The 24,547-nt window shown below is 43.4% G+C and overlaps 2 protein-coding genes across 2 annotated transcripts; both read right to left on the bottom strand.

Annotated features, from left to right (window-relative positions):
* Positions 1-8,649: 8,649 nt before the first annotated feature.
* LOC140222849 (uncharacterized) lies at positions 8,650-14,710 on the bottom strand. The gene is made up of 8 exons (XM_072293972.1): positions 14,560-14,710; positions 12,191-12,480; positions 11,676-12,012; positions 11,327-11,583; positions 11,031-11,243; positions 10,839-10,931; positions 10,629-10,751; positions 8,650-9,801 (listed from the first exon to the last, which is right to left on the bottom strand). The coding sequence occupies exons 1-8, from the start codon at positions 14,708-14,710 to the stop codon at positions 9,412-9,414; spliced, it is 1,854 nt and encodes a 617-aa protein (XP_072150073.1). The 3' UTR covers positions 8,650-9,411.
* Positions 14,711-15,181: 471 nt separating this feature from the next.
* Positions 15,182-18,879, bottom strand: LOC140222848 (uncharacterized). The gene is made up of 3 exons (XM_072293971.1): positions 16,352-18,879; positions 16,185-16,272; positions 15,182-16,096 (listed from the first exon to the last, which is right to left on the bottom strand). The coding sequence occupies exons 1-3, from the start codon at positions 18,877-18,879 to the stop codon at positions 15,317-15,319; spliced, it is 3,396 nt and encodes a 1,131-aa protein (XP_072150072.1). The 3' UTR covers positions 15,182-15,316.
* Between the last annotated feature and the right edge of the window lie 5,668 nt (positions 18,880-24,547).

Raw genomic sequence — 24,547 nt, 5'->3', positions numbered from 1 at the left:
GGCAAACTCCTAGCAACTGCACCTGGAAGTGGCCCCTTTGCCGAGTGTTAAAGCCAAAACACTCGGCAAAGGTCCCTCTTTGCCGAGTGTTGCACTCGGCAAAGTGCCCAGATCCCCCCTTTTTTCCCCATTTTGTCACGTATAACGGACCCCTCTCAATTCACAATACACATCATCACAGGCATTTGTAATAAACAATCACATGCATAATTCACAACCACCATTAGAAACATTATTCATAAACATCATAGGCATAATTCAACATAAGCACAAAACAATCCATAAATCCAAGTTCAAGTCACAATTTAGTTTCAACCAAGTTCACAACCAAGTCTAGTTCCGTGGAGGCCAAGGAGACCACTGCGACAAATCTTGATCTTCATTATTCGAAGCCGCCGATTGATTCTGCACATAGGATAGGACATTCTGAACTAACATCTAAAGTTGTCAAAATTAAAGTATTGAATCTTAAGCACAATGTGTCAAGTGACTCACAGGAGTAGTCGTGGGTGGCAGAGGCGGAGGGAACATCATCGGCGGTGGCGGAGGCAAAGACTGTCCCATGCTCGCAGCAAAATTCTGCATGTACTGGAACATCTGCTCCATCCTAATCCGGTTTTTCTCCTCCATCCTCCGCCGCATGTCCTCCATCTGCGCCGCCATCTCCTCTTGTTTCTTCCTTGCTTCTTCCACCTGGGCCTACAATATTTCATTGCAATGTTATAATGCAAAGATAAAGTATAACAACAAACGAACGATGAATGGAAGACAAAGAACCTGGAGAGCCTCCATCTGGAACTGTGCAGTGGTGGGTCATGGCCGTATCGCCGGGCTCGAGTCCGTGCTCCTAGCTCGGATCTGGGAGAGAGTGGGAGTAGAGGCCGTGTCGATGACGCCGTCGCCAATCCAATATCGGCCATGCTTCTTGCCTCCTCCCACCCTCATCACGATTTCTCCATCAATGTCCTCGGAGCTCGGATCGAAGTCTGGCCCATGAACCTCCCTAGCCATCTTTGTATACTCGCTAACGCGGCTGTGTATGCTAGGGTGGCTGTACACCTCGGACGGGTCGTCTGGGTTGAAATCGATATCGGCCGTCGCCTTGCCCTTTTTGGAGAGGACCCATGCCTTGAGCTGGGAGCAAGGTCGGCCATCATGTGACGCCGACTGCGGCAAAAAATACAAAATGATTAGGAATTATGTAGAACTGAACGTTACAATAAAGAATTAAAGTTGCGTACCCATTTTTCTCTATATTCATCAAGGCTTAGGCTGCCTTGATGGTGTGGTGCAGTCGGCATCTGCAAACGCCGCTGCCGGCAAGCAAGGTGGTTCTCCAACCACCCGGGCTCCAACCACACGTCGACCATCCTCTCCCAGCACGGCATATGCGCACAACACCACCACGGAGGCACCTACATCATCAAGCGTGTGACATATGAAAAAGAAAATGAGCCTAATTAATCTTAAATAGTAAGTATCAACGTTCTTTACTTACCCTCATGAATTGGTCCTTAGTGAGGTTCATTGTTCTTGCCTCCTCTTTTCTAACCTTCATCTGTCTGTATTGAGCGTGGAATTCGATGATGGTCTGGATGTGCGCCTCGTAATGCATGTCCTTCACGAGCTTCTTGGTGGCTACATCACAGACGGCCTTCGCCTTGGCCTCGAACCCCTCCTAGCATCTATAGAAATCCTGCATATAGACGCGTATACAGTTATTATTTCAAGAATGTCGAAAGTAGGTGATGTAATGAGCAATTTAGTACGAGGAGTACTTACCCACAGCTCGGCCTTGACCCGCTCCGCTATGTTGGGGAATCTCCTCTGTTGACGATCAGGGACGTCGGGGGTGGCGACGTAGTGGTCCCACGTGTAAGCCGGCTGCTGCTGTCCGGCGTACACCACCAAGCCAGGGAAGTGAACCTTGCACAAAAGGCCAAGGATCCTGTTGGCCTTACGGTTGTGGTCACCCCCACTGAGCTTAATCCAACTCCTGCACAAGTCATTAATATAAATTATTAGTTTTTGTAACTTTCAACATAAGAACAATATTAAGAATATTTAAAGTTACTTACTTGGTCCCAACCGGTTTAATCAGCGGGCGTAAATGCTCAGGTATCGACCGCTTCGGGAGGGATGAGGGACCTCGCAACCATATCTTGGACTGGGCATCCCCTGCCTCCCCGTCCCCCTCCTGCTCCTGCTGCTCCTCCTCCTCCGCCTCCTCCTCCTCCTTGTCCCCAGAGGCGTGTGCGGAAGGTACCTCCTCCTCCTCCTCCTCCTCCTCCTCCTCCACCTCAGGTTCAGGCGACGGGGGCCTCGCCGCTTTACCTTTCCCTCGAGGCCTCTGGACCACCTCCTCCTCCTCCTCCTCCTCCTTAACCCTACGTTGAGGCCTCGACGCCTCCCTCGACCGCTCCCTGAACGTGACCCTAACCCTGAACCAGTCCCTGACGCGGCCAGTCTCTCGCAAATCGACATGAGCTTCCTCATACCGCCCACCATTGCTCAATGACCTGCAATTAAAAAGAGTACACCAGTCAGCATAGACAAACAAAACATAATTACAAAGATATGCAATTTATAATTAAATTATAACTAAATTAGTACGAATCATACATGTATTAGAAATAATCATCATGATCAGGATTAGCTGGATCATAAGTCTCATCATCACTATCACGCGTGTCGATATAGTCAAGCTCGTGCTCCGAAGAAGGAATGTCATCATCACTGTCATTAGCTAACTGTAATCATTGAAGTAATTCTAAGTCCTTCACATTCTAAACCTCGTCTCCACCATCCTCTGCAGCAACCCTCTCGTTGTCTACTTCCATTCCGATCACTTCGGTTAAATCTATCACTAAACTCCCTTCGAGCCCATCTTCTTGGAATAACTCTCCTTCGTACGTGTTGGGGTCTATGTTGTAATCTTCATATTTTGGTACAGGTAGTTTATCGTGTGGTGATACCTTGTACACAACATCCCAACCCTTAAGACGGCTGTCGGTTTGGCACGGGTATGACAAATAATAAACTTGCGTGGCCTGTTGAGCCACAATATAGACATCGTCTCCTGGTAACCTGGATGACTGTCGAATTTCGACTAGCCCAAGATTAGGGGCCCGTCTCATGACAGATGGATCAAACCAATGGCATTTGAATATAACTGGATTAAGAGGTTTGCACCCATGAAAAGTGAGTTCGTATATTTCTTCAATTCTGCCGTAGTACTCGACCCCACAGAGCCTGGCGTGAAAACTCCGGTATTTGTGGTTCTTCGATTGGGCCGACTCTGCTCATGCCTTGTTGTGTGAAACCGATATCCGTTGATGTCATAACCGGCAAACGACCTGACCCTATAGTCACAGCCATCGGCAACCTGTCTCAACTCGACATTCATAGACGCATCGGTTCGGCCCTGCAAGTTCAAACAGGGCGGTTCGTTATATTAATCGTATGTACAAGAACGAGAATGTTCGAAAAAATGAAATTGTACCTTCTGTTTGAACCAAGAAATGAAATCAGGGATTCCATTTCCCGCACCCTCTTTAAGAAGAGTCTCAGCTTCGTGCGGGTACGGTTGCCTTGATTTACGCCAGAATTGATAATGAAATTGCCTATAGCAACGAGAAATATACGTTTAGGCAAGAGAATGGTGACTACGTCGAAACAAGTTTGTTGAGAACTTACATCATGTACGGCTCCACCTCAGATAGGTTGGTCAACACATACAGCATGATAGAGCACCACTCTTCATGGTTTAGGGTCTTGCGGGTCGCACCACTTTCACTTCCGAGTTGTCCTCGGAAACCCACCTACACATCCTTCGGCTGTCCAAAAAACGTGGACAATTCGAAACAGATACGATTATAGATATGCAAAGATCTGCATATTTCCAAACGTATCTCTTTCGAACGGGAGACGCCTAACTAGGTTACGTGATATACGAACATTATACGGAAAGAGAGGTGTAGCATGCCTCACCTTGCTATCCTGCAAAGTGACGAGTCGAGGACGGTCCTTGTAAGCCTCTCCTGCAACAAAAGAAACAGAGCACTGTTTAAGTCAAAATTTCGGCAGCAACTCCCCTGCACGGGGAGGTTTCCAAAACCTGCAACAAAATAAACGGCACGATAGCCGAGAACCACAATCTCATCAAAGAGACGGCACGATGGCCAACAACCACAACCACCTCTCTACATTAAATACCACACCTCTATTCTTTTCAACATTTTCTAATTTCCACTCTTCTTCATTCTTCTCTAATTTTCTAAATTCATGCCTCTAATTTCTAAAATAAATCCTACCACATCCTACCACCTCTCTAGTCTTTTCAACATTTTCTAATTTCTAATTTCATACCTACTCTAATTTATAATGTGTAGCGACATAGAAACTTACCGGAGGGGCGACGGAGGGGTGACGGCCACGGACAGAGGAGCGGGGGCGGCCGGGGGCCGGCGCGGGGGCTGGCGCGGCGGCCGGACGGGGGCGGTGCGGGCGGCCGGCCGGGGGCGGTCGGGGGGCCGGCGGGTCGGCGGCGCGGGGCGGCGGCGGCGGCGGTGCGGGCGGGCGGTGCGTGCGTGTGCCTGTTGTGCCTGTTGTGCTGTTTGGTGTCCGCGTGAGGCGCTAAGTGTGGGTGAAGTGGCCCGCTTTGCCGAGTGCTCCTAATCTAGCACTCGGCAAAGCCTTTGCCGAGTGCTAGATCAGGAGCACTCGGCAAACATTTTTTTTTTGTTCGAATTTCAAACTGCGGCTGACAGATGGACCCGTGGCGAGGTTTGCCGAGTGTCCAAGGGATGACACTCGGCAAACAGGCTCTTTGCCGAGTGCCCTCCTGTGACACTCGGCAAATAGGTAATGTTATTTCATGTCCAGAGTGGTTTTAGTAATTAAAAGTATGTAAAGTTTGCAAAAACCTAGTCAAATTCACTAAACATTGCGTATTTCATTTTTTAAGTAATATTATTCCATTATTTCATGGATTCATAGCTCATATTAAATTTATATCTATTAAATTCATATACGTGCAATTAATAAATAAAAATTACCAAACGGATCCGAAAAATTTCCAAAAATTGACATGAACCAATCTATGTTCTCTATGGTCTATAAAAATAAATTTGAACTCAATCACAAATTTAAGTATCGATTCGACTCAAAATCTTACCGGATCCTTCCAACTTCTACGGATCCTCTCCGGAGATGCTTCGAATTCTAAGCATCATATGTCAAAACTTGTGCGAAACCTTGTCAATTTTTTACCACAGCCTCTGCATATGAAATCATAGCATCTTGGAAAATCTCGTGATTTTCAAAATATGTTTGTATTTTTGAGAATTAAAAAATCATTTGGCCACACGTTCGTAGTCGTGTTTCCTTAACAAAATGTTCGAAATTTCTTTTCATTTTCTGGGTGAGACCTCAATTTGACCTTACTAACATGAATATGATTTTTCCACTCATATTATTCCATTATTCCAATCACCTGCAGGTCAAATTTGACTTAAATCAACAATTTACTCTAAATGAAATTAATTGATTAAATATAGCAAACAGGTAAATAAATAGTCCACCTTCTACCATGCAGTGCCAAATGCCATACATGTGGAGTGTAAAAAGTTTGGAGGGTGGAGGAGAGAATTTTTTTTTGTTTTGCCGAGTGTGTCAAGAAACACTCGGCAAACCCGCATGTAAGCCGAGTGCCCCATGTTGACACTCGGCAAACATGGAGGTTTGCCGAGTGCCCCACGTTGACACTCGGCAAACAGGCATGTTTGCCGAGTGCACCTTCCAGCACTCGGCATACATGCATGTTTGCCGAGTGTCCCACGTCGGCACTCGGCAAACATTTAACGTCCGTCACGGGAGCCCGTGACGCCGCACGTGCAGTTCACGTGCTCGAGAGTTTGCCGAGTGGATTTTGTTTGCCGAGTGTTTTATGGGAGTTTGCCGAGTGTTTTTTTAGGCACTCGGCAAAGGGTGTTTTCGCCGAGTGTGTTGTGTTTGCCGAGTGTTTCTTGGAATACACTCGGCAAACTTGGCCTTCGCCGAGTACCCGCAAAAATACACTCGGCGAAAATATTACACTCGGCGACTTGACTGTTTCCTGTAGTGGTGGTTTCAAAAAGGTGCTCCATTGTTTATGGAGATTTAGTTTGATGAATGAAACCATCACCAATCTACATAGGAGTTTCATTCAAGTTTCATTCACATTTCATAGGTTGTCACGTAATTTTCGATGATATGACACAGTTTTAAGAAAAGAGAAAAGAATTGAGTTTTATTGGGATCAAACTCTGTTGGGTCGGTTTTCAACTCTAGATGGATCATTAAATTAAATGTCTCTGAAACACTAGAATTACCATGCATTGAGAATAGTTATTTCATCTATGGTCTTGTTTGGATACACAGTGCTAAAGTTTAGCATTGCACTTTTAGCACACATGTTTGGATGCTCAAGTACTAAAAGTCTTTATTCTCAAGTACTAAAACTGAGTACACGGACTTCGAGAATAATGGTTGGAACTAATCAGATTAGGCTTAATAGATTCATCTCGCGAATTGGACTCCATCTGTACAATTGGTTTTATAATTAGCTCATGTTTAGTATTCCTAATTAGCATCCGAACATCCGATGTGACATTGCTAAAGTTTAGTACTGTATCAAACACCCCTTAGACTACTAAGGGATCGTTTGGTTACTTTTGCTTAATTTTTAACACCCATCACATCGAATATTTAGATACTAATTAGGAGCATTAAACGTAGACTATTTACAAAACCTAATGTTTGGGACTCAGGTGGCCGACCGTCTGTGTCTGTCACGTGGGGGCGCGTCTCGAAAGCTTGGGGGGATGGGGAGTTGGGGACAACGCCTCAATGACTATTGACTTGACGAAACCGCGTCATGACGCGGCATTGTCGTCACAGCGGTTACGGACAGGCGGTTACGGACAAGGAAGGCAACGTACTTTACTCTACAGTTGGATTCCTTGGTGGCGTTTGGTTTCCTTTGCTTATTTTTAGCACGTGTCACATCGAATGTTTAGATACTAATTAGGGGTATTAAACGTAGTCTATTTACAAAACCCATTACATAAGTGAAAGCTAAACGACGAGACGAATCTATTAAGCCTAATTAATCCATTATTAGCAAATGTTTACTGTAGCAACATATTGTCAAATCATGAACTAATTAGGCTTAATAGATTCGTCTCGCCGTTTAGCCTTCACTTATATAATCGGTTTTGTAAATAGTCTATGTTTAATACTTCTAATTAGTATCTAAACATTCGATGTGACGGGTGCTTAAATTTAAGTCAGTGAACCAAACTAGGCTTAGCAGCCGAAGCAAAGCCTTATTATATTGGTCAGCACCGCCGTACGACGTCGGCAAGCCGAAGACGCGCGCGCCGTCGACCTACTCGCTGTATATAATATAATGTACGCATATGGGTGCGACGTCGAATGGCACGCGCGCGCCGGAGTTTCGGCTGCGGGCTGCCGTATGTCGATCGCTGCTCTCTCGCGGCGACCAAACGAGCCGTGGACCGTCGTAAACAAATACTATTACTAATAGATATAGGAGTAGCCACGTGGGCGTGCGTGAGATAGATGTTCACACCAGGACCAGTTTTCAGTGTCGTGTATCCAGGTTTCCCACCTGTCATTCTGTCACAAGCAGTACATTCATCAGTCTTTGTGGAACATACAGGACTCCTTCAGGTCCATACCCGTGGAATTCATCTCTTGTAGGATCAGTAGGGAAGGGAGTCTTCGGCCTGTTTGCTTCCCACCTCCTAAAATTTTAGCTCCTAAAAAGTTTTAATCACTTTTTAGGAGATGATCTAAAGACTGTTTGGTTCCACCTTCTAAAAGTGACTAAAAGCAATAAATGTTATGGCAAAATGATCCTTTCTCCCACCATGCCCCTGCCCATTTTCTAGCACCAAAATTTGTTGGGCCTGCTGGCGCCATTTGTGCTGCTCAGCTGGTGGCGCCAAATTTTCCCTTGTTCCTGTCACAAAACAGTGAGGTAGCTCCATGCGGAAATTTCTTTTTAAGCCACATGTTTATTCCATTATGTAAAAAAAATGCACACAAATATATATACACTCGTCCATACAAAAATTCAACACATCAATAAAATCATCATTACAAGTTGACATCTATGATCTACTAAACAAACCATCGGCTATCCAATCACGGAACTTGTTCATGTTTCGATCTTCGCTCCATGACGTACATTTGACACATTACCATCAGAAGAGGATCCTTCGGCGAATGGAACATAGTTCTCATCACGATCAACCAAATTAAAGTTCACATCTCTCAAAAAGCTCTCTCTAATAAAATTATGTGGTGCCATGCATGCAATAATTATACGGCTTTGCTTTTGCATTGGATAGATAGGACACTACTAGGGAAGTGGTCATCAATGACGCTCCCCTTTCGTCACCGAAGACTACACAATCGTCACCGACTACTTTCTGTGACGAAGTGGTGACGAAAACAGTTTCGTCATGGAATGAGCGTCATTGATTACGTATGCTGACGAAACGTCCATTTTTCGTCACAGATGTGTTTTCAATCAATGACGAAACGTGCATCGTCACAGAAAGGATTTCATTCTATGACGAAAGGTTTTCGTCGCCGATGTTCCCTGTTTTCGTCATAACATACCGCTCTGTTAGGCTGCCAAACGGCGTTTGCTACGCTGGCAGCTGACGTGTCCCACCACGTGGCAGTGACGTGGCTGATGACTGGACTGACACGTGTCGCTGAGTCTACTGGCACGTGTCGCTTGCCGTGGCAGCTGACGCGGTTGTCACGTGGTGGATGACGTGGCCAGTGGATAGAATGTCCACGTGTCACTTGTTGTGGGGGCCACGTGGCATCCTGTGATTATTCAACGTGTCGCGCTGTTGTAGCTTCTCATTTTCGTCACAGAACAGCATATGAAGTCATCACAGAACAAAATATACAATCGTCACAAAGACAACATTTCTGCTCAGATGGTCAGTCTGATTTCATTAGAAAATACAAATAATATAGACATCACCAGCAGCTAACAGATCCAGTATTCCAATTACCATACAACTTAATCAAGACTACTAAACTCAGTTCATCAGCAACTAAACTCAATTCAACAAACTCAGTTCACCAAACTTAGTTCACCAACAGTACAAACATATCACATACCATGGATTTCATCACTACCAACTTAAGTGCTAAACAAAATGACCAACCACCAGCAGGAAACTAGAAGCACCAGCTTGCCAACAACTCAGTTCACCAAACTTATTTCACCACCAGCACATAAGGATTGCATATCCATCAGGAGCACCAGCTTGCCAACAACTAGAAGCTACAGTTTGTGGTCTTGGCAACCACCAGCAGCGCTCATGTCGAAGAAGCATTGTTGAGGGACAAGATACGCTTGAGCAGCGCATTGTTCTCCTCCATTGCCTTGGTGTTAATCTCAGTCAGCTTCTTCATCTCCTCCAGCTCTCTTTCTGTCCTCGCCAGCTTCTCCTCAGCTTCTTCACTTCTCTTCTTGAGATCCTCGAGTTCATCTTGTACAGCAGCCTTAGCTTCAGCTGCTAGTTGTTCCCGTAGCTCGATTTCATTTGATGATGATGATGCTTGGGAGGTTCCCACTGGTTTGATGCCAACACTCTTCAGGAAACTGTTTGAGCTGTTCTTGGGGAGCACCTGGGACACAACCTGCACACTTGATACTCTTGTCTCACCTTCAGCCACAGGTTGTGCCCTCAAAGCTTCCATATTAGTCTAAAACAACAATGATCCATCATTAGTTGATAATTATTGCATTAATCTGAGGAGGAAATATAAGTCAAGATGTATTTTATAAAATAAAAACAGCAAGATGTGTACTAGAGGTAGAATAAAATATAGCATAAAGGACAAAAATATGTCTCTATTTCAGTAGCAGATCAGCACCACAAGCCAATCCAATGAAATGCAATGATTCTATTGTACTGTTACCAGAACATGATCAGCCTGATCAGCATGCTTGTTTCCAATTGCTAAGGCTGCAGCATCACTAAGCTTAAATATTTTAGTGTAAAATTCAAAGTGATGATGTAGACTAGACATCCTTAAGATTTAGATAGCAGTGCTAATTTTATTTGGAAATTCAGATAGCAATGTAGCATGTAGTATTAAAGTCAGAACCCTTGCAGTAAAAATCTAAAAATTGTAACCTGGTATATGCATATTCTTGTACTTGCAGTGTAAATCTGAAGATTGTGGCATCTATGAATAATACAAGCCAAATTGATTGTGACATCAGAGAAGTATCAATGTGGATTACTCTAGTGTTGTCAAACTTTTGAACAATTCATTCTCTAATCAATCTAGATACAGTTTCAAACTACATATAATCAATCTGGATAACCAATTGCAGCCATTCTCTCTTATTATCATCAACTAACATGCATGGATACTTGTTTTTACTTGTACATGACCATCTCAACTATATTTTTGTAATCAATAATCCTAGCAGGGTGGGTCTAGTGATGGAGCTAAAGGTGATTTTACAACTTTATTTTTGTAATCATCAACTAACATGCATGGATACAGATGCAGAGACTTACAACTGCTTCTCTTGCTGGTTCACTAAGACCATGTTTGGAGCTGGTATGGCAGGAAGTGAAGGCCTCCACCACATCAAGTTCTTCATGGGTATCTGTGCTAGGTTCTGCATTGTTCCTCTGATGCTTCTGTTTCACAGAGAATCAATTGCAACAAAGTGTCATCAGTCTTATGATACAAAGTCAGTCTTATGTAGATAATCAAATACTTACATATGCATGTAAGTGTGCCACATAGCTGCGAGAACCCGTAGTCTGATGATACTTGACTTTACCATGATTCAGCTTGTTCTTTTCACTTGTTTCCTATAAGAGAATTAAATGTCAGATGAGATCATTGGTTAACATTGAGAAGATAATTTGGAAACTGACTGAGAAATGATAATTGACAAGAATAAAATATACCATGTTCTTTGGATCAGACCACTTTGCAACTAGTGCCCTCCACTGTTCATCAGACATGCAGTTAACTGGAGAAGTTTTGCTAATCTCATTAGCACTTACACCATTGAAGTATTTCTGCTTGAGCCGATAACGCCTTTGTCGCACCCCAGAGCGCATCACATCGGTGCAAGCATCGTCTGTCGGCTTGTCGTTAGTGTTAATCGCCAAGCGCCCCTAGTCATTTGACAATTCCATAAGTTAGTTAATTTAGGTTTAGCAGGTCTACAAGTTTACCAAGAAAACAATATTGCACTTACAGAGAGCTTTCCCACAAAATTTTTGTAATGTTGATCATCCTTCTTATATAATTTCCAATGTGGTAGCACAGGAACCTTATCCCGAATGATGACACCAGCCTCAGATGCAAACTTGGATGCTTGAACAGGTTCATGAGGCCTTTTTTTCCCTTCAGCAACAGCTACGGGCATTCTCCTTCCCATAGCTTTTGTCATCCTGTCCAGCTGTGTTCCCTTGGTGGGTGGCCTGGGTCTCCTTGGGGCTCTCTGTGCAGGAGCTACAAAATATAATTTGCAGTTAAATGATTTAGTTTCATGGAAATCAGCAAAAGAGTTGATCTATTTCAATGATAAAGAAACAATAACTTGCCTTCAGTGTCTACATCAGCATGTATCATGTCTTGAGCACCAGCTCCACTATCTTCCTCTGTCGCTATAATGTCCTCAACACCAGTTCCATTGCCCTGCTCTGCATCTGTAAAAGAACTTGGTGGTATTTCATCTTGACCATCTGTAGGAGCATGTTCACTCTGCCCATCTCTTGCTGACAGTTGAAGCCTTTTTGATGTTCTTAATTCGGCCCTAGTAGGTTGCACCTGCGAACCTTGAGGTGCCATCACTCTCTTAGTAGCCCTAACTCCCGGAGCCATGTTGGAAACTCTCTTCTTCTTTGAAGCGAGGACTTTTCGCTTATAGCCTGCAGGACACTGTGGGAAAAATGTAGTAAGTCATGTGCATTAATAAACAAGAGCATATATTAAAGATCATGTAAGAAAGAAAGAATAGGTATCTACAAAGCAAGGGCATATATTAAAGAACAGTTTAAAAACAATCTAATGCAATGCAAATTTTTCCTAGCCAGTATTTTGAAGATAGAAGAAGCACCTTAGTGGGTTGTGGCTGCTCATCAGATTCAGTGTCATCATCATCACTATCTCCTTGATCATTGTCCTCAAGGAGAAATTCCGATGAATCCGAATCTTCACTATTTGTTTTCTGGTTTGCCGATTTTTTCCCCTTCTTTGTTGCAGGTTCAGGTACAGAATTATTAAATTCAGTAGATAGATTTAGCAGTCCAAGTGCTTCAAACACCTTAGCATTCTCCGCTATTTGTGCATCCCGCCTTCTCTCATAATCAGTTTTTCGAGGTTCTTTACTTTCATTTACCCTTGTATCTATTACAATAAGAAAGTACAGCAGTGAAACAGTGATTGACGTTAACTTGCTACTACCAGTCCATGTTGGAAATTTTAGGCAGTAAGAAATTTCATTACCAATGCAACTATAAGAAAGGTGACACATTCAGATCAGTGACACAAGAAGTAGTTATGTTCAGTTCTGAAAGTCTATTCCCATGCTGTCTAATCTAGGTGTTTCTCACCAACGGGTTGTAAGGTATTAATACTAAGGATCATGCTTATATGGACACAAGAAGTATTAACACAATCATAAGGGCTCAAAACAATAAGGAATACTAGCAGTGCCAAAAATTAAGATTGTCAATCCTTTCGAAATGCCTAAGTTAATTATCACAAGAGGCATACCATTATGATGATTTTGGAACATCATCAATACACAACCACTATTATGATTCAGCCTCTTATTCAACTGCTACTGCACCCATTTAAAAGATCTAGGTTTTACTTTACTATGCAGTGCAATTGATTTAGAAGTAGTAAAGTTCAGTTCTTATAGTCTACTAACAGGCTGTCTTATCTAGGTGTTTATCACCAACAGGTTGTAGGGTAGTAATACTAAGGATCAAGATTATATGGACACAAGAAGTATTAAAAAAATCATAAGGGCTAGCATCACAACTATCAGAGTACAATCAGTATGATTGCAATACAACTTCTAAGGATCAGCACATATACAATATGGCACTGAAATCCACTCGACCTACCACACAGTAAGATATGGAATCAGAAAAAGTACAGGACATGTATAAATAAAATAGCCATCTTGCTACTGTAAAAGTTTGGGCTCAAAACAATAAGAAATACTAGGAGTGCCAGAAATTAGGATAAAATCTAGAATATCTTAAGATGGATAAAATAATCTTATAATGATTAACCTCAGATTTTCATTCATTATTCATAGATTTTCATTCTATCGTGCCGGGCTCATGGGCTCGGGCTTTATGCCCATCTATAAATTTGGCTTTGTGATAATGTGCAAGAAAACTATCTTAGATTGAAATAAAATTTTGTTATAATCATTATAGTCCAAAGTGAGGTGTCCATGCAAAGCTTTAGATTTTTTAGCTAGCTTAGTTTATTTTAAAATTTATTCCTTCACTAATCCAACAAAAAGTTACAATAATAGGGTAAATTGGTCCAAAAATCACATCATAGACACACAACATCATAGTTTGATTCCACAAACATCCCATTAAAATTTCAAATTGTTTTGACAAGGTGGTACTATACAACTTGTAAAAGCATGAACAACTCTCACTTAGGTATTAGTTGAAACTTTATTGTCAACATTATGCACAACCCTCACTTAGTTTTTTAGCTATCTTAGCATATTTTAACAATTATGCTTCACTAATCCAACAAAAATTTCAATAATAGGAAAAATTGGTCAGAAAATCGCACAGATGCACAAAGCATCATAGTTTGGCTCTATAAACATCCCATAAAAAATTCAAACGATTTCGACAAGGTGGTAGTATACGTCTTTGTACAAGCATGAACATGGCTCACTCGTGCCAATGATACATGTGAGGTGCAATATTAGTGCATGCCCATTTTCTCAAAATCATTTCAAACTTTGTTTTAGTAGAAGCAATATTAGACAAATTAATCATCTACCAAAAAAATGGAGCATAAAGAAAAAATATAATCATTTCAAATTTTGTTTTAGTAGAAGCAATATTAGACAAATTAAACATGTACCAAAAAAATGGAGCATAAAGAAAAAAATATAACAAAAAATTGGCTCCAACAGGGTTCGAACCTGGGAGCTCAGGGTGAATAACATGAGCCTTACCGTTGCGCTACTCAAGTGTGTTCGGCTGTACTCGAGCACAATTTTAATTAAACCAAATTTAGTTAACGTTCTTTTCTATACCCCCTCCATCCCTGTGTTCTTTCCTCAATCCCCTCATTCCTTCTCTGCTCCCCAGTTCTTTCATCAATCCCCTCATTCCTTCTCGTGCTCCCCAGCCACAACCTCCGTCCAATCCCCCCAATCCGCCACGAGCTCCCGACGGCACGGTTCGGCAGCGCGCCCCGCGGCCGCTGTCCGACAAGATGCAGCCCACGCAAGTCCCCCGCGGCCGCCGCGGCGCGCGCCGTCCGGGAGGAGCTCGGCGTCCGCGCCCGTGCCCGGATCCACACCGATGTGGTCGATGGCGTGCCCGAGGACGCGGAGTTGGAGACCGAGGAGGCCGGCAACCATGAAAAATTTAGATAATTTGCTATGAGTTCCAATTAGTTCCAGATAGGATCCGTTCATTCAAATGTTGTGGTGTGCTTATTGAGCAACCTTATCAATGTAAATAGAGTTCCCACTGTAAATGAAAATAGAGAAGTGATCCATACTAGTTAATTGTCTTCTACTGGCCTATTTAGTTAATGTAAATAGTACATGTCTTTCCATTATTTAGTTAATTCCACTGGCCTATTGGAAATTGTTTAATATGAAACTAATTAGTCAGAATCAGCCATTGTTGTCCCCTTCTTTGTTATAATTAGTCAGCATCAACCATTGTTTAATATTTAGTTAATTGTCTTCTACTAAACTGTACTCTGCATTTCTGGAAGCAGATTTCAGTGAGCTAAATTGACATGTAAATGAACTATAGTTCAGTCACTTGGAAAGATGTCTCTGAGTTCAAGCACAGTTGAATAACTTATGATAAATGAAATATGCAGGCACACAATTCAATGCATTTCTGGAAGCAGATTTCAGTGAGTATGTTGTCTTGCAAATGAAAATAGAGATACCAAAAAAAGAATAAATACAAAAATGTTGGGAAAACCAAAACAGTAGAAATCATTATCTTCAATCAGAATCTTCATCGTCTAGGGACATGTAACCATTGTTCTCATTGCCACCATCACTACAGTACTGCTCTGCTGTCTCATCTTCCTCCTCATCCTCACTATCTAAAGGAATACTAGGTTGCTTCTTGCTTTTTATAAGGCATTCTAAATTTCCTTCAATTATAATGGCTTCTCCACCTTCAATATTCTGCAAGACCTCATTTTCACCACCTGTTTGCACTACATGTTCAGTATCAGAACCATAGTCATCCTGATGCACATCATGACTGGCCTCATTTTTTTCAGACACATCATAAATATTTCTATGTTCAAATTTCTGCACAACTCGCCAATCCTTACCTAAAGATGTGTCTTGCATGTAAAATATCTTTTTCGCTTGAATCGCTAAGATGAAAGGATCATTCTTGTACCATAATGACTGTACATTGATGGATTTGAAATGTTCGTCATCTCGAAGGCCTCTCGTCTTGCCTTCTAGATTGAACCAATCGCATCGAAATAGAACCACCGTCCGACGGACTTGCAGATTAGAGTTATATTCCAACTCAATTACCTCTTTAAGGACTCCATAAAAATCAACGTCTTTCCCATTATGTGAACCTTCAGTCATTACACCACTATTTTGTGTCAGAAGGAACTTCTCACGATCCACAGTGCTATACCGCACCCCATTGACCTTGCAAGCTGCACAAGTCTTAACTCGCAGATCTGGGCCACATGAGAGTGCCCACAGTCCTTCGCTAACCGATTCTGGATTGTCCTTGCTTTTCTTTGCAATCTGTTACAACAAAAGTAAACAGTTTATCAGTCAAGGTTGGATACTAGTTCATATAATGAACCTACAAACACAATATGTACTGACTTACATGGCACTTAAACCACTTTGCAAATCCTTTTTCAACCATTATCTCAACATCACGTGCACCTTGCTTTTTTAGATCGTCTCTGTACAAGCTGCAGGGAAAAGTTTAGTCATAAGAATAATTTTAAAATTAAAAAAAAACAAAAACTCAAACACCTAAATGATACTTACTCCACATATTCCTCAACTTCGGCACAATTATTTAGCACATACCAAACTAACTTATTTAGGACAACATCATCAATGTACTGCCTCCTATCAGATCCAACAAGAGTAACACCATGCTTAAAAACAGATATGTCATTAGGCAATGGCACCTGTCTATCACTACCATCATCACGGTTAAATCTAGTGTCAATATCCTCCATATACCTAGAACAAAAAGTCAAGGTGTCACTTGCCATATATGCGTTAGCAATTGATCCTTCCGGTCTACCCCTGTTGCTTACAAAATTCTTCAAAGTGCCTAGCCGCCTTTCTATAGGGTACATCCATCCGTACTGAACAGGTCCTCTAAGCAGTGCCTCATCAGGAAGATGGACGGCCAAGTGCACCATGACATCAAAGAAGGCAGGTGGAAATATTTTCTCAAGCTTGCATAGGATCAATGGAATCTCTTGTTTCAGCCGTTTCACAACATCAATCCTTAGATTTCTACTGCATAGTTCCCTGAAGAAGGTCCCAAGCTCTGCAACTGCTTCATATACATCCTTCCTCACCAGTCCTCTTAGGCCAGCAGGTATGATTCTTTGCAGGAGTATGTGGCAAGAATGTGTTTTCAGCTTTCCCTGGACCTTCGAACCATCTTCACTTATGTATCTTCCTAGGTTGGCCGCATATCCATCAGGAAACTTGATACCTTTGAGAAACTTGCAGAATGCAATTTTTTGATCCTTCCCCAAGACATACGGAGCAGGTGGAGCAATGACTGAGTTGCCATGCTGCTGCAAGTGAAATTCAGGTCTTATGCCCATATCATACAAATCTAGCCTAGCATTGGTTGTGTCCTTGGTCTTGCCCTGTACATTGAGTAATGTGCCAAGAATGTTTTCACATATGTTTTTCTCTATGTGCATCACATCAAGATTATGTGGAAGATTTAGATGTTGCCAGTATGGCAATCTCCACAACCTAACTTTGCGGCTATAAATCCTTGGACCCTCATTGCGCTTCCTTTTATTTCCAGTAATGTTAGGATGCTTCCCTGGCCTGACATCTTTCACCTTCTCTAGCTCCTCTAGGACCTCCTCCAAAGTGAACTTGCCTGGCTCATCTTTGTTTTCACGCTTACCATTGAAAGCCAAACTTCTCCGCCATGCATGTCCCCGAAATAGGTAACGACGGTGTCCAATGTAACATATCTTATTCCTTATTGCCAGAGACAACGGATCCTTGTCGCAATGAATACATGCATAATACCCTTTTGTTGTTCGCCCGGATAACGTGCTCAGCGCTGGATAATCATGTATACACCATAGCACGACAGCACGAAGGTCAAACTTCTTACCAGTACAAGCATCAAAAGTGTTGACACCTTTCCATAGATCAATCAGGTCTTCAATTAGGGGCTCAAGGAACACGTCAAAATCCTTTCCTGGAGATTTTGGACCTGGGATGAGTAATGCCATAAAGCAGTTTGCTGGATTCACACATTCCCATGGTGGGAGATTCAGCGGTGTTAGAAGCACTGGCCACATACTGTACTGGGTACTCATGTTGCCAAATGGATTGAATCCATCGGTAGCTAAGGCAAGCCTCAAGTTCCTCGGGTCTCGTGCAAAATCTGGAAATTTCCTGTCAAAGTCCTTCCATGATTCCCCATCAGCTGGATGGCTCATTACATTGTTGACTGGCGTCCTCTTTTTCTGGTGCCATTGTGTTTCTTCAGAAGTTCGCTTTGAAGCAAACATTCTTTTCAACCTTGCCACAAGTGGAAAATGCCTCAACACTTTCTGTGGAACCTTCTTGGTCCCAGTTTCATCTTGCCATCTAGATGCCTTGCATACTGGACACACATTGTATTCATCATACCTCTTCCGAAACAACACACAATTGTTCGGGCACACATGGATGTTTTCATAGCCAAGACCCAATTCTCTAAGATATTTCTTGGCCTCATCATATGATTTTGGCAACTCACTCTGAGGGTATCCTTCTGACATCAACTTGATCATCGCAGAAAATGCTGTATTGCCAATTCGATAACGAGACTTGATATACAACATCCTCACCAAAAAAGAGAATTTTGAGTGCCTAGATCCTGGGCTAAGTGACTTCTTCGCATCTTCAAGGACTCTTGCAAACATTGGTTGTTCTCCCTCTGCCTCTGCTGCAGCATACAACTCACCAATCATCTCTGGTACTCCGTGATCCTCATCATAGTCATCATCGGCCACATCCGCATGTGTCCCAAAGTCATGATCCCTTCCTTCGACATGCTGCTCCAAATTCTCAACCACTTCAGTATCCGCCGACTCCCCATGATGAATCCACCTCGTGTAAGTAGCTGACATTCCATAAATGTGTATATGGTCACTTGCCTCATGCTGAGACTGCATTTTTTGATTTAGACATCTGCTGCACGGGCAAAGTATCTGGCTGTCTTTGGGGTATCTTTCACTAACAAATTGCATGAACTCTTCGACTCCTTTCACATATGCAGGTGTGAACGGTGCCCCAAAAATCCAGCTTCTATCCATCTGTTGTGACAATACAATAAACATTGTGCAAAGTCCTTAAATCCTAATAATATATTCAATGAAATTCTAAAACACATCAAAGACATACATACATGTAAAAAAAACTAAAAAAAATCAAACCTTGTACTGTACTCGTGCCACTCACGCCGCCGCAGCTCTGTTCCAGGCGTGGCGCCGCTGATCGGAGCTCCTCTGCTCACACAAAGTCGCCGGCCAGACCTGCTCTGTCCAACAGGCGCAGCAGCTACTAGGTGCTCCTCCACCCAACCAACGATCGCCGGCGTCGCCGCTGCTCTATCCCACGGCCGTCGCCGCTGCTCTATCCCACGGGCGCCGCCGCTGCTGCGCCCTACGGACGTCATCGCGATCAGACGTCACGGACGTATGATCGCCCAGTAGCCACGGACGTATACACGATCGTGTACAGGGCCCATCAGGCCCATCGATAAAAAATATTCCAAAATAACTTTTTATACCTACAAAAGGAAAAACGTGTACATCAGGGACACAAAGTGTCGAGAGCTCCAGCGGTAAGGCTCCTCCCTTTCTAGCATCAGGTCTCGGGTTCGATCCCCCTTGGCCCCTTGAGTCATTTTTTTGCAAGGGAGGGGGCAGACTGCTAGTGGACCAAGGGCGTGGGCCTACGGCGCCACGTGTACACCGCCACGGCCCGCTGGTGGGACCACATGGCCACTCCTCCATGTGGGACCCGCTGATGGGACCACAATGCCACATCCTCAAAGTTGGGACCCACTAGTGGGTCTGCTTCGCCACGTCCTCCAGGTGGGACTCGCTGCTGGCTCCATTGAGCCATGTCCTTCGGGTGGTACACGACCCAACAAATCAATGACGATTTACTTTTGTTATTATATGACGATTATTCCAGTTTCGTCATTATTCTTCGTGGCAAAGCTCTGTCACCACTGACTAGTGACGATCCTACAACTTTCGTCATAGAATGCTACCATTCTGTGACGAAATTTGCAACCGTCACTACCTAATCGTCATTGATGAAAACATTTCTACTAGTGGGAAGGTCAAGCAATATCGTCCACTTCATCTTTAGAACTCCAAACGACCGTTCAATGACATTACGAAGTGAAGAATGTGAGTAATTAAAGAGTTCTTTTTTACCTCTTGGCATTGGCCCTTGTCTAAACTCCGGCAAATGGTACTTGGTTCCTTTGTAGGGTGCAAGATATCCCGGTTGGTTTGGGTAACCCGAGTCAACAAGGTAGAACTTGCCTGCGCATTCATAATACATGAATTATGTAAGTCATAGACCTAGTGTTGTAATAATAATAAAATGCATGCAACCTAGGTCATTACCTTCAGGTGGGTGCGAAAATTTGTCTCCAAACTTGTCAATTATATCTTTGAAAACCCGCATATCATGAACTGACCCAGGCCAACCAGCCACCACAAAGGTAAACCTCATATCAAAATCACATATGGCCATGACATTCTGACTCGTATACCCATGTCTTCCCATATGTTGTACTACTTGGGTACTTGGCACTAATACAAGAATATGAGTACCGTCTATTGCTCCAATGCAATTGTCAAAGAATGGTGTGAACCGAGGGCTTTGCAACCTAGGATGCACAAAATTAAACTCAGGGTCCTTTGGCTTAATGATGTCAACTGCTAGCTTGTTCACACTCTCTAGCACTTTATCAAACTTTCTACATATTGTTTCTAGTGACCTTGTGAAACGGTCTTCAGCTTGTCTAAGAGATTGAGGTGCACCACATATCCATAGAAACAGCCCTAAAGCTTCCATAGATGACATCCTCTTAGTTGATTTCAATCCATAAGATTCAACTAGCAAATTATGCAGCCTCAGAAACAAATCTTGACTCATTCTAAACATGTTATAACAAGATGTGCTATTTCCTAGTGTCCTCATGACCCAATCAAATCCACTTTCTGTTGCTATTATGTGGGTTGCTTTGTTCAAATAAGTGTCGAAGTGATACATATCCAACATGGCAGCAGCAATAGTTAAGATTTTTTCTCCTCTTCTTCCTACAATGCAATATATACGACTGTATTCTTTGATCAAAGTCCTCTCTATCATCGTCCTCTTCATCCCATTGCTCATCCCATTCTTCTTCTTCCCGCAACAACAAAAATAAGCAAATTAGTACTGTCCATTAGAAATTCAGGCATATAAACAGCAATAATATGTAGCCACCAATGAGACAATTAAGACATATAAATAGCAATATACAAAGCATATAAACAGCAATATACAAAGCAATAAACACTAATGAAATAACAAAATTCACAGCATTGCATCCACACATTCATTCAACACCTCAATACATGTCCATTAGAAATTAAACAACACAATTCAAACATAATAAAAGGTTCTGCCATTAAAAGATAATTAAAGTTCTTAACAAATGAAATAACACAATTCAGATAGATATAGTAGTCATTCCATGTCTTCCTCAACCAAATCAATTTCTCCTCATCATTGTCGATCATGTCAAACACATCTCTGTAGTACTCATGCTGAAACAATCTTGTTGCTATGCCAAATTCAGTTAGTGTGGGACTAGCTCCAGCCTGCTTTACCAACAACAGACACCTCTTTATGTCATCCTTTTCCTTCTACTTCTTTTCCAACTCCTTCTGTTTCTCCATCTCCCTCAGATAGTGCCTGTTTTCCAACTCCAGTTGCCTATACTGGTGCTTTTTTCCCAACTCATCTTGCCTCTGCTTTACCATTTCTGCTATTGCTGCTTCTTCCTTACTCCTAGAAACTTGTAACTCAACAAGAAGCCCCTGGAACATCTTGACCATTGGGCTCTTACTCTTCTTGTTTGGGCTTGTGGCTGTGCTTGCAGTGCTATTTGTTCTCTTGCGGCTGCCACTGCTCAAAGGACTTGCTAGGAACTCCTCTTCCTCTTGTTCTTCACCTTCCTCATCACCCAAGTCTCCCTCCTCATCTCCCTTCTCTTGAGTTGATGAACCTGGTATGACAGAAGCTTGACCATCCACTAAATGTCCTTTAAACATCTCCTCAAGATATCCAATATATGTTGGCACACCAAATATAAACTTTCTACATTCACTTCTTCCCTGTATAACAAGTAAGCATCTTATTAGTACCATAAAAAAACAGACCTAGTGTTACAAATATAGACATTACATGCTTGACAACATTACAAACAGGTTACCTTTAATGCCTTTTCCCACCAAGTAGCTGATGCTACTACAATGCCATCAGGTCTTCTCCGTAGACCTGTATCAGTTTGCAACAGGTTCCAAAATGTGTACAAAACCCTACACTGTGGCCACCTATTTTTGAGTTGCTTGATAGAAAGGTTGAGTCCAGTCTTTAATAGCATTCCTTTTTTCATGTTACAATAACCTCTACGTGTCATTGCCCCTTTAAAACAATTCCCTACCCGAATTTTCTCAACAGCAAGTTCACAATAAGAATGTGTGTTTTCCTCAGACCAGTCAGCCCTGCATGAAGATTCTATAGCAGAAAAGAAATTATCACACTAAGCATTGCAATGACACACAATTCAAAAATAAATAGCAACAACACATTTTCCTACCATATCAGAGGCAACATTTCATACATGATAAATGGAAACCATACATATCAGAGAGAGTGTTTCAGAGGGCATGTTATTCTTCGCCGGCATCAACATTCACTGGATTTTGATAGCCGTGGGCTGCAGAGAAAGCTTCACAACGTCCTCCTCTCAAATTTTGACCACCACGGCTACCACCTCTCCCTCCAAGCGAAAGTTTGCCTCGGCCTCGTCCAAAACCAACTTTACCCCCAAGCAAACCTTTGCCACGACCACGCCCTCTGCCGGCGGCTGCTTGCACACTCACTCCAGGGGCTTGACGAGGGACTGCCTGCTCCAAACCGGCGTCATCACCCTGAAGAAACTCTTGGTAGGACTGAATATCGGAGAAGAAGTCCGCTTGTGAGTTGAGATCCAAATGCTCCATGTGCTGCCGGGGAGCGGACAGAGAGGGAGCCGCCAGCAAAACTAACAGGGCGATGTCATCTTCGTCCGCATCAGGCAGGGATCTGCAGAAACTACATGCACCGCAGGAGGAGCCTTGAGATAGAAAGTCCCTGTAATTGTACTTGCCCATCAGGCGCGGCCGAATTGGGAGAGGAGACGGCGCAATCCACCTACGCACGAAATTAGATCAGCAATAGGAAGGAAGAATTGTAGATCGAGAATAGGAGAGGGAAGAAACTCACCCCGCAGTCCAAGGAGTTCATCACGGACTGGATGGCGGCGGACGCCGCGAGTAGGAGGACGAGGATGAGTCGATGAGGATACGGTGGGTGGCGGCGGTGGGGATCCGGCGGGTGGCAGCGGCGGAGATCCGTCGGGGGAACTCCCGGACGGTGATTCGTGGCCGCGTAAGGCGGCGTCAATGGAGGATCTAGCGGCGGGCGAGTTGGGGGAGCGCAGGGAACAGCGACAAGGAATGTGGGGTCTGGAGCCCGGGGAGGTTGGACTAGGGGCGGCGGACCGGAGGGGGAGGGCGCGGACGGCGTTTCTTGACCATGGGCGCCGGCGAGGTTGGCGGTTCTAGCGGCGGCGGGGATGGGGGAGGTAGGTTTGGGAGGTGGCGGGTTTGAGGGTCACAGGTGTGTCTGGCACGCGGGGGAGGCGGGGTCTAGCGTGCGGTCAGGGTGGGTGCGGGGGCAGGAGCGGTCCAGAAGCGTTTTTAGTCGATTTTAGGAGGGGGTTCAGGGTCTAAAGTTTTGGCCCTCCTAAAATTTTTTTAGTCACTTTTTAGGAGGAGTGTTTGTCTCTTTAGTCACTTTTTAGGAGCTAAAGTTTTAGGAGGGTGGAAACAAACAGTCCCTTCGATGAAGGTACCCCAACCAAGAAATATACTGTCTCAGAGCGACCGTCAAGCTCGTATCGTGGAACTAGATTAGAACAAAGCAAGCAACCGAACCAAGTTATAGGTTTAGAAGTTAGAAGTAGAAAAAGGTTGTCCTGTGACTACCTTTGAAGTCTTTGGGTAGGATATCAGGCTAAGGTCTTATGATGAGCCACGCGCGTAGCTACTAGCCATACTAGACAGTGCTACCTCATCAAGAGTATAAAGCCGCGGCATTTTTTGTAGTAAAATCAAGGAGATACACCAGAAATTCCTATACGCTAATGCTAATAGTAATAAATTATTTTAAAACGTATCATTACATGTATTCATTTCAAACAAAGCTACTTACTTAGTCATCATATTTTTTTCTCGAATACGCAAAAGATTTGCGCATCTTTGTATTAAGATCGAGAAATAGTGAAAGTTACAACGACGCACCACGGACATGCCACACTAAGGGGGATAGTGTTATACAATCGGCTCCGCCCTCCCTAGCAAAAGGAGATCACGGTCTATTACTCACTAATCATACTACCAAGCCAGCAACGGTGATCAGACATGCTTGCTTGCGCGGCGACTCGCCCGCTTCGCCCGCTCTTCTTGTGGGTCAGGGAAGAGCTGTCGCATTGCCTCAGCATGCGAGGGGTTGAGCTGATCGACGAAGATACTATCGTAGGTGCTCTTGGCTACCGCGGTCGTCTATCCGTCGAGCATCCCCATCTGCTTCATCACCAGCACCTTTCCCCGCTTAGAAACCGGGATACGTGAAAGTGCCTAGGTGGCG

The sequence above is a fragment of the Setaria viridis genome, chromosome 5, assembly GCF_005286985.2.
Source record: "Setaria viridis chromosome 5, Setaria_viridis_v4.0, whole genome shotgun sequence".
Taxonomy (NCBI): Eukaryota; Viridiplantae; Streptophyta; class Magnoliopsida; order Poales; family Poaceae; genus Setaria; species Setaria viridis.
The sequence above is the reverse complement of the archived record's forward strand: the minus strand, read 5'-3'. Positions and strand labels throughout refer to the sequence as shown.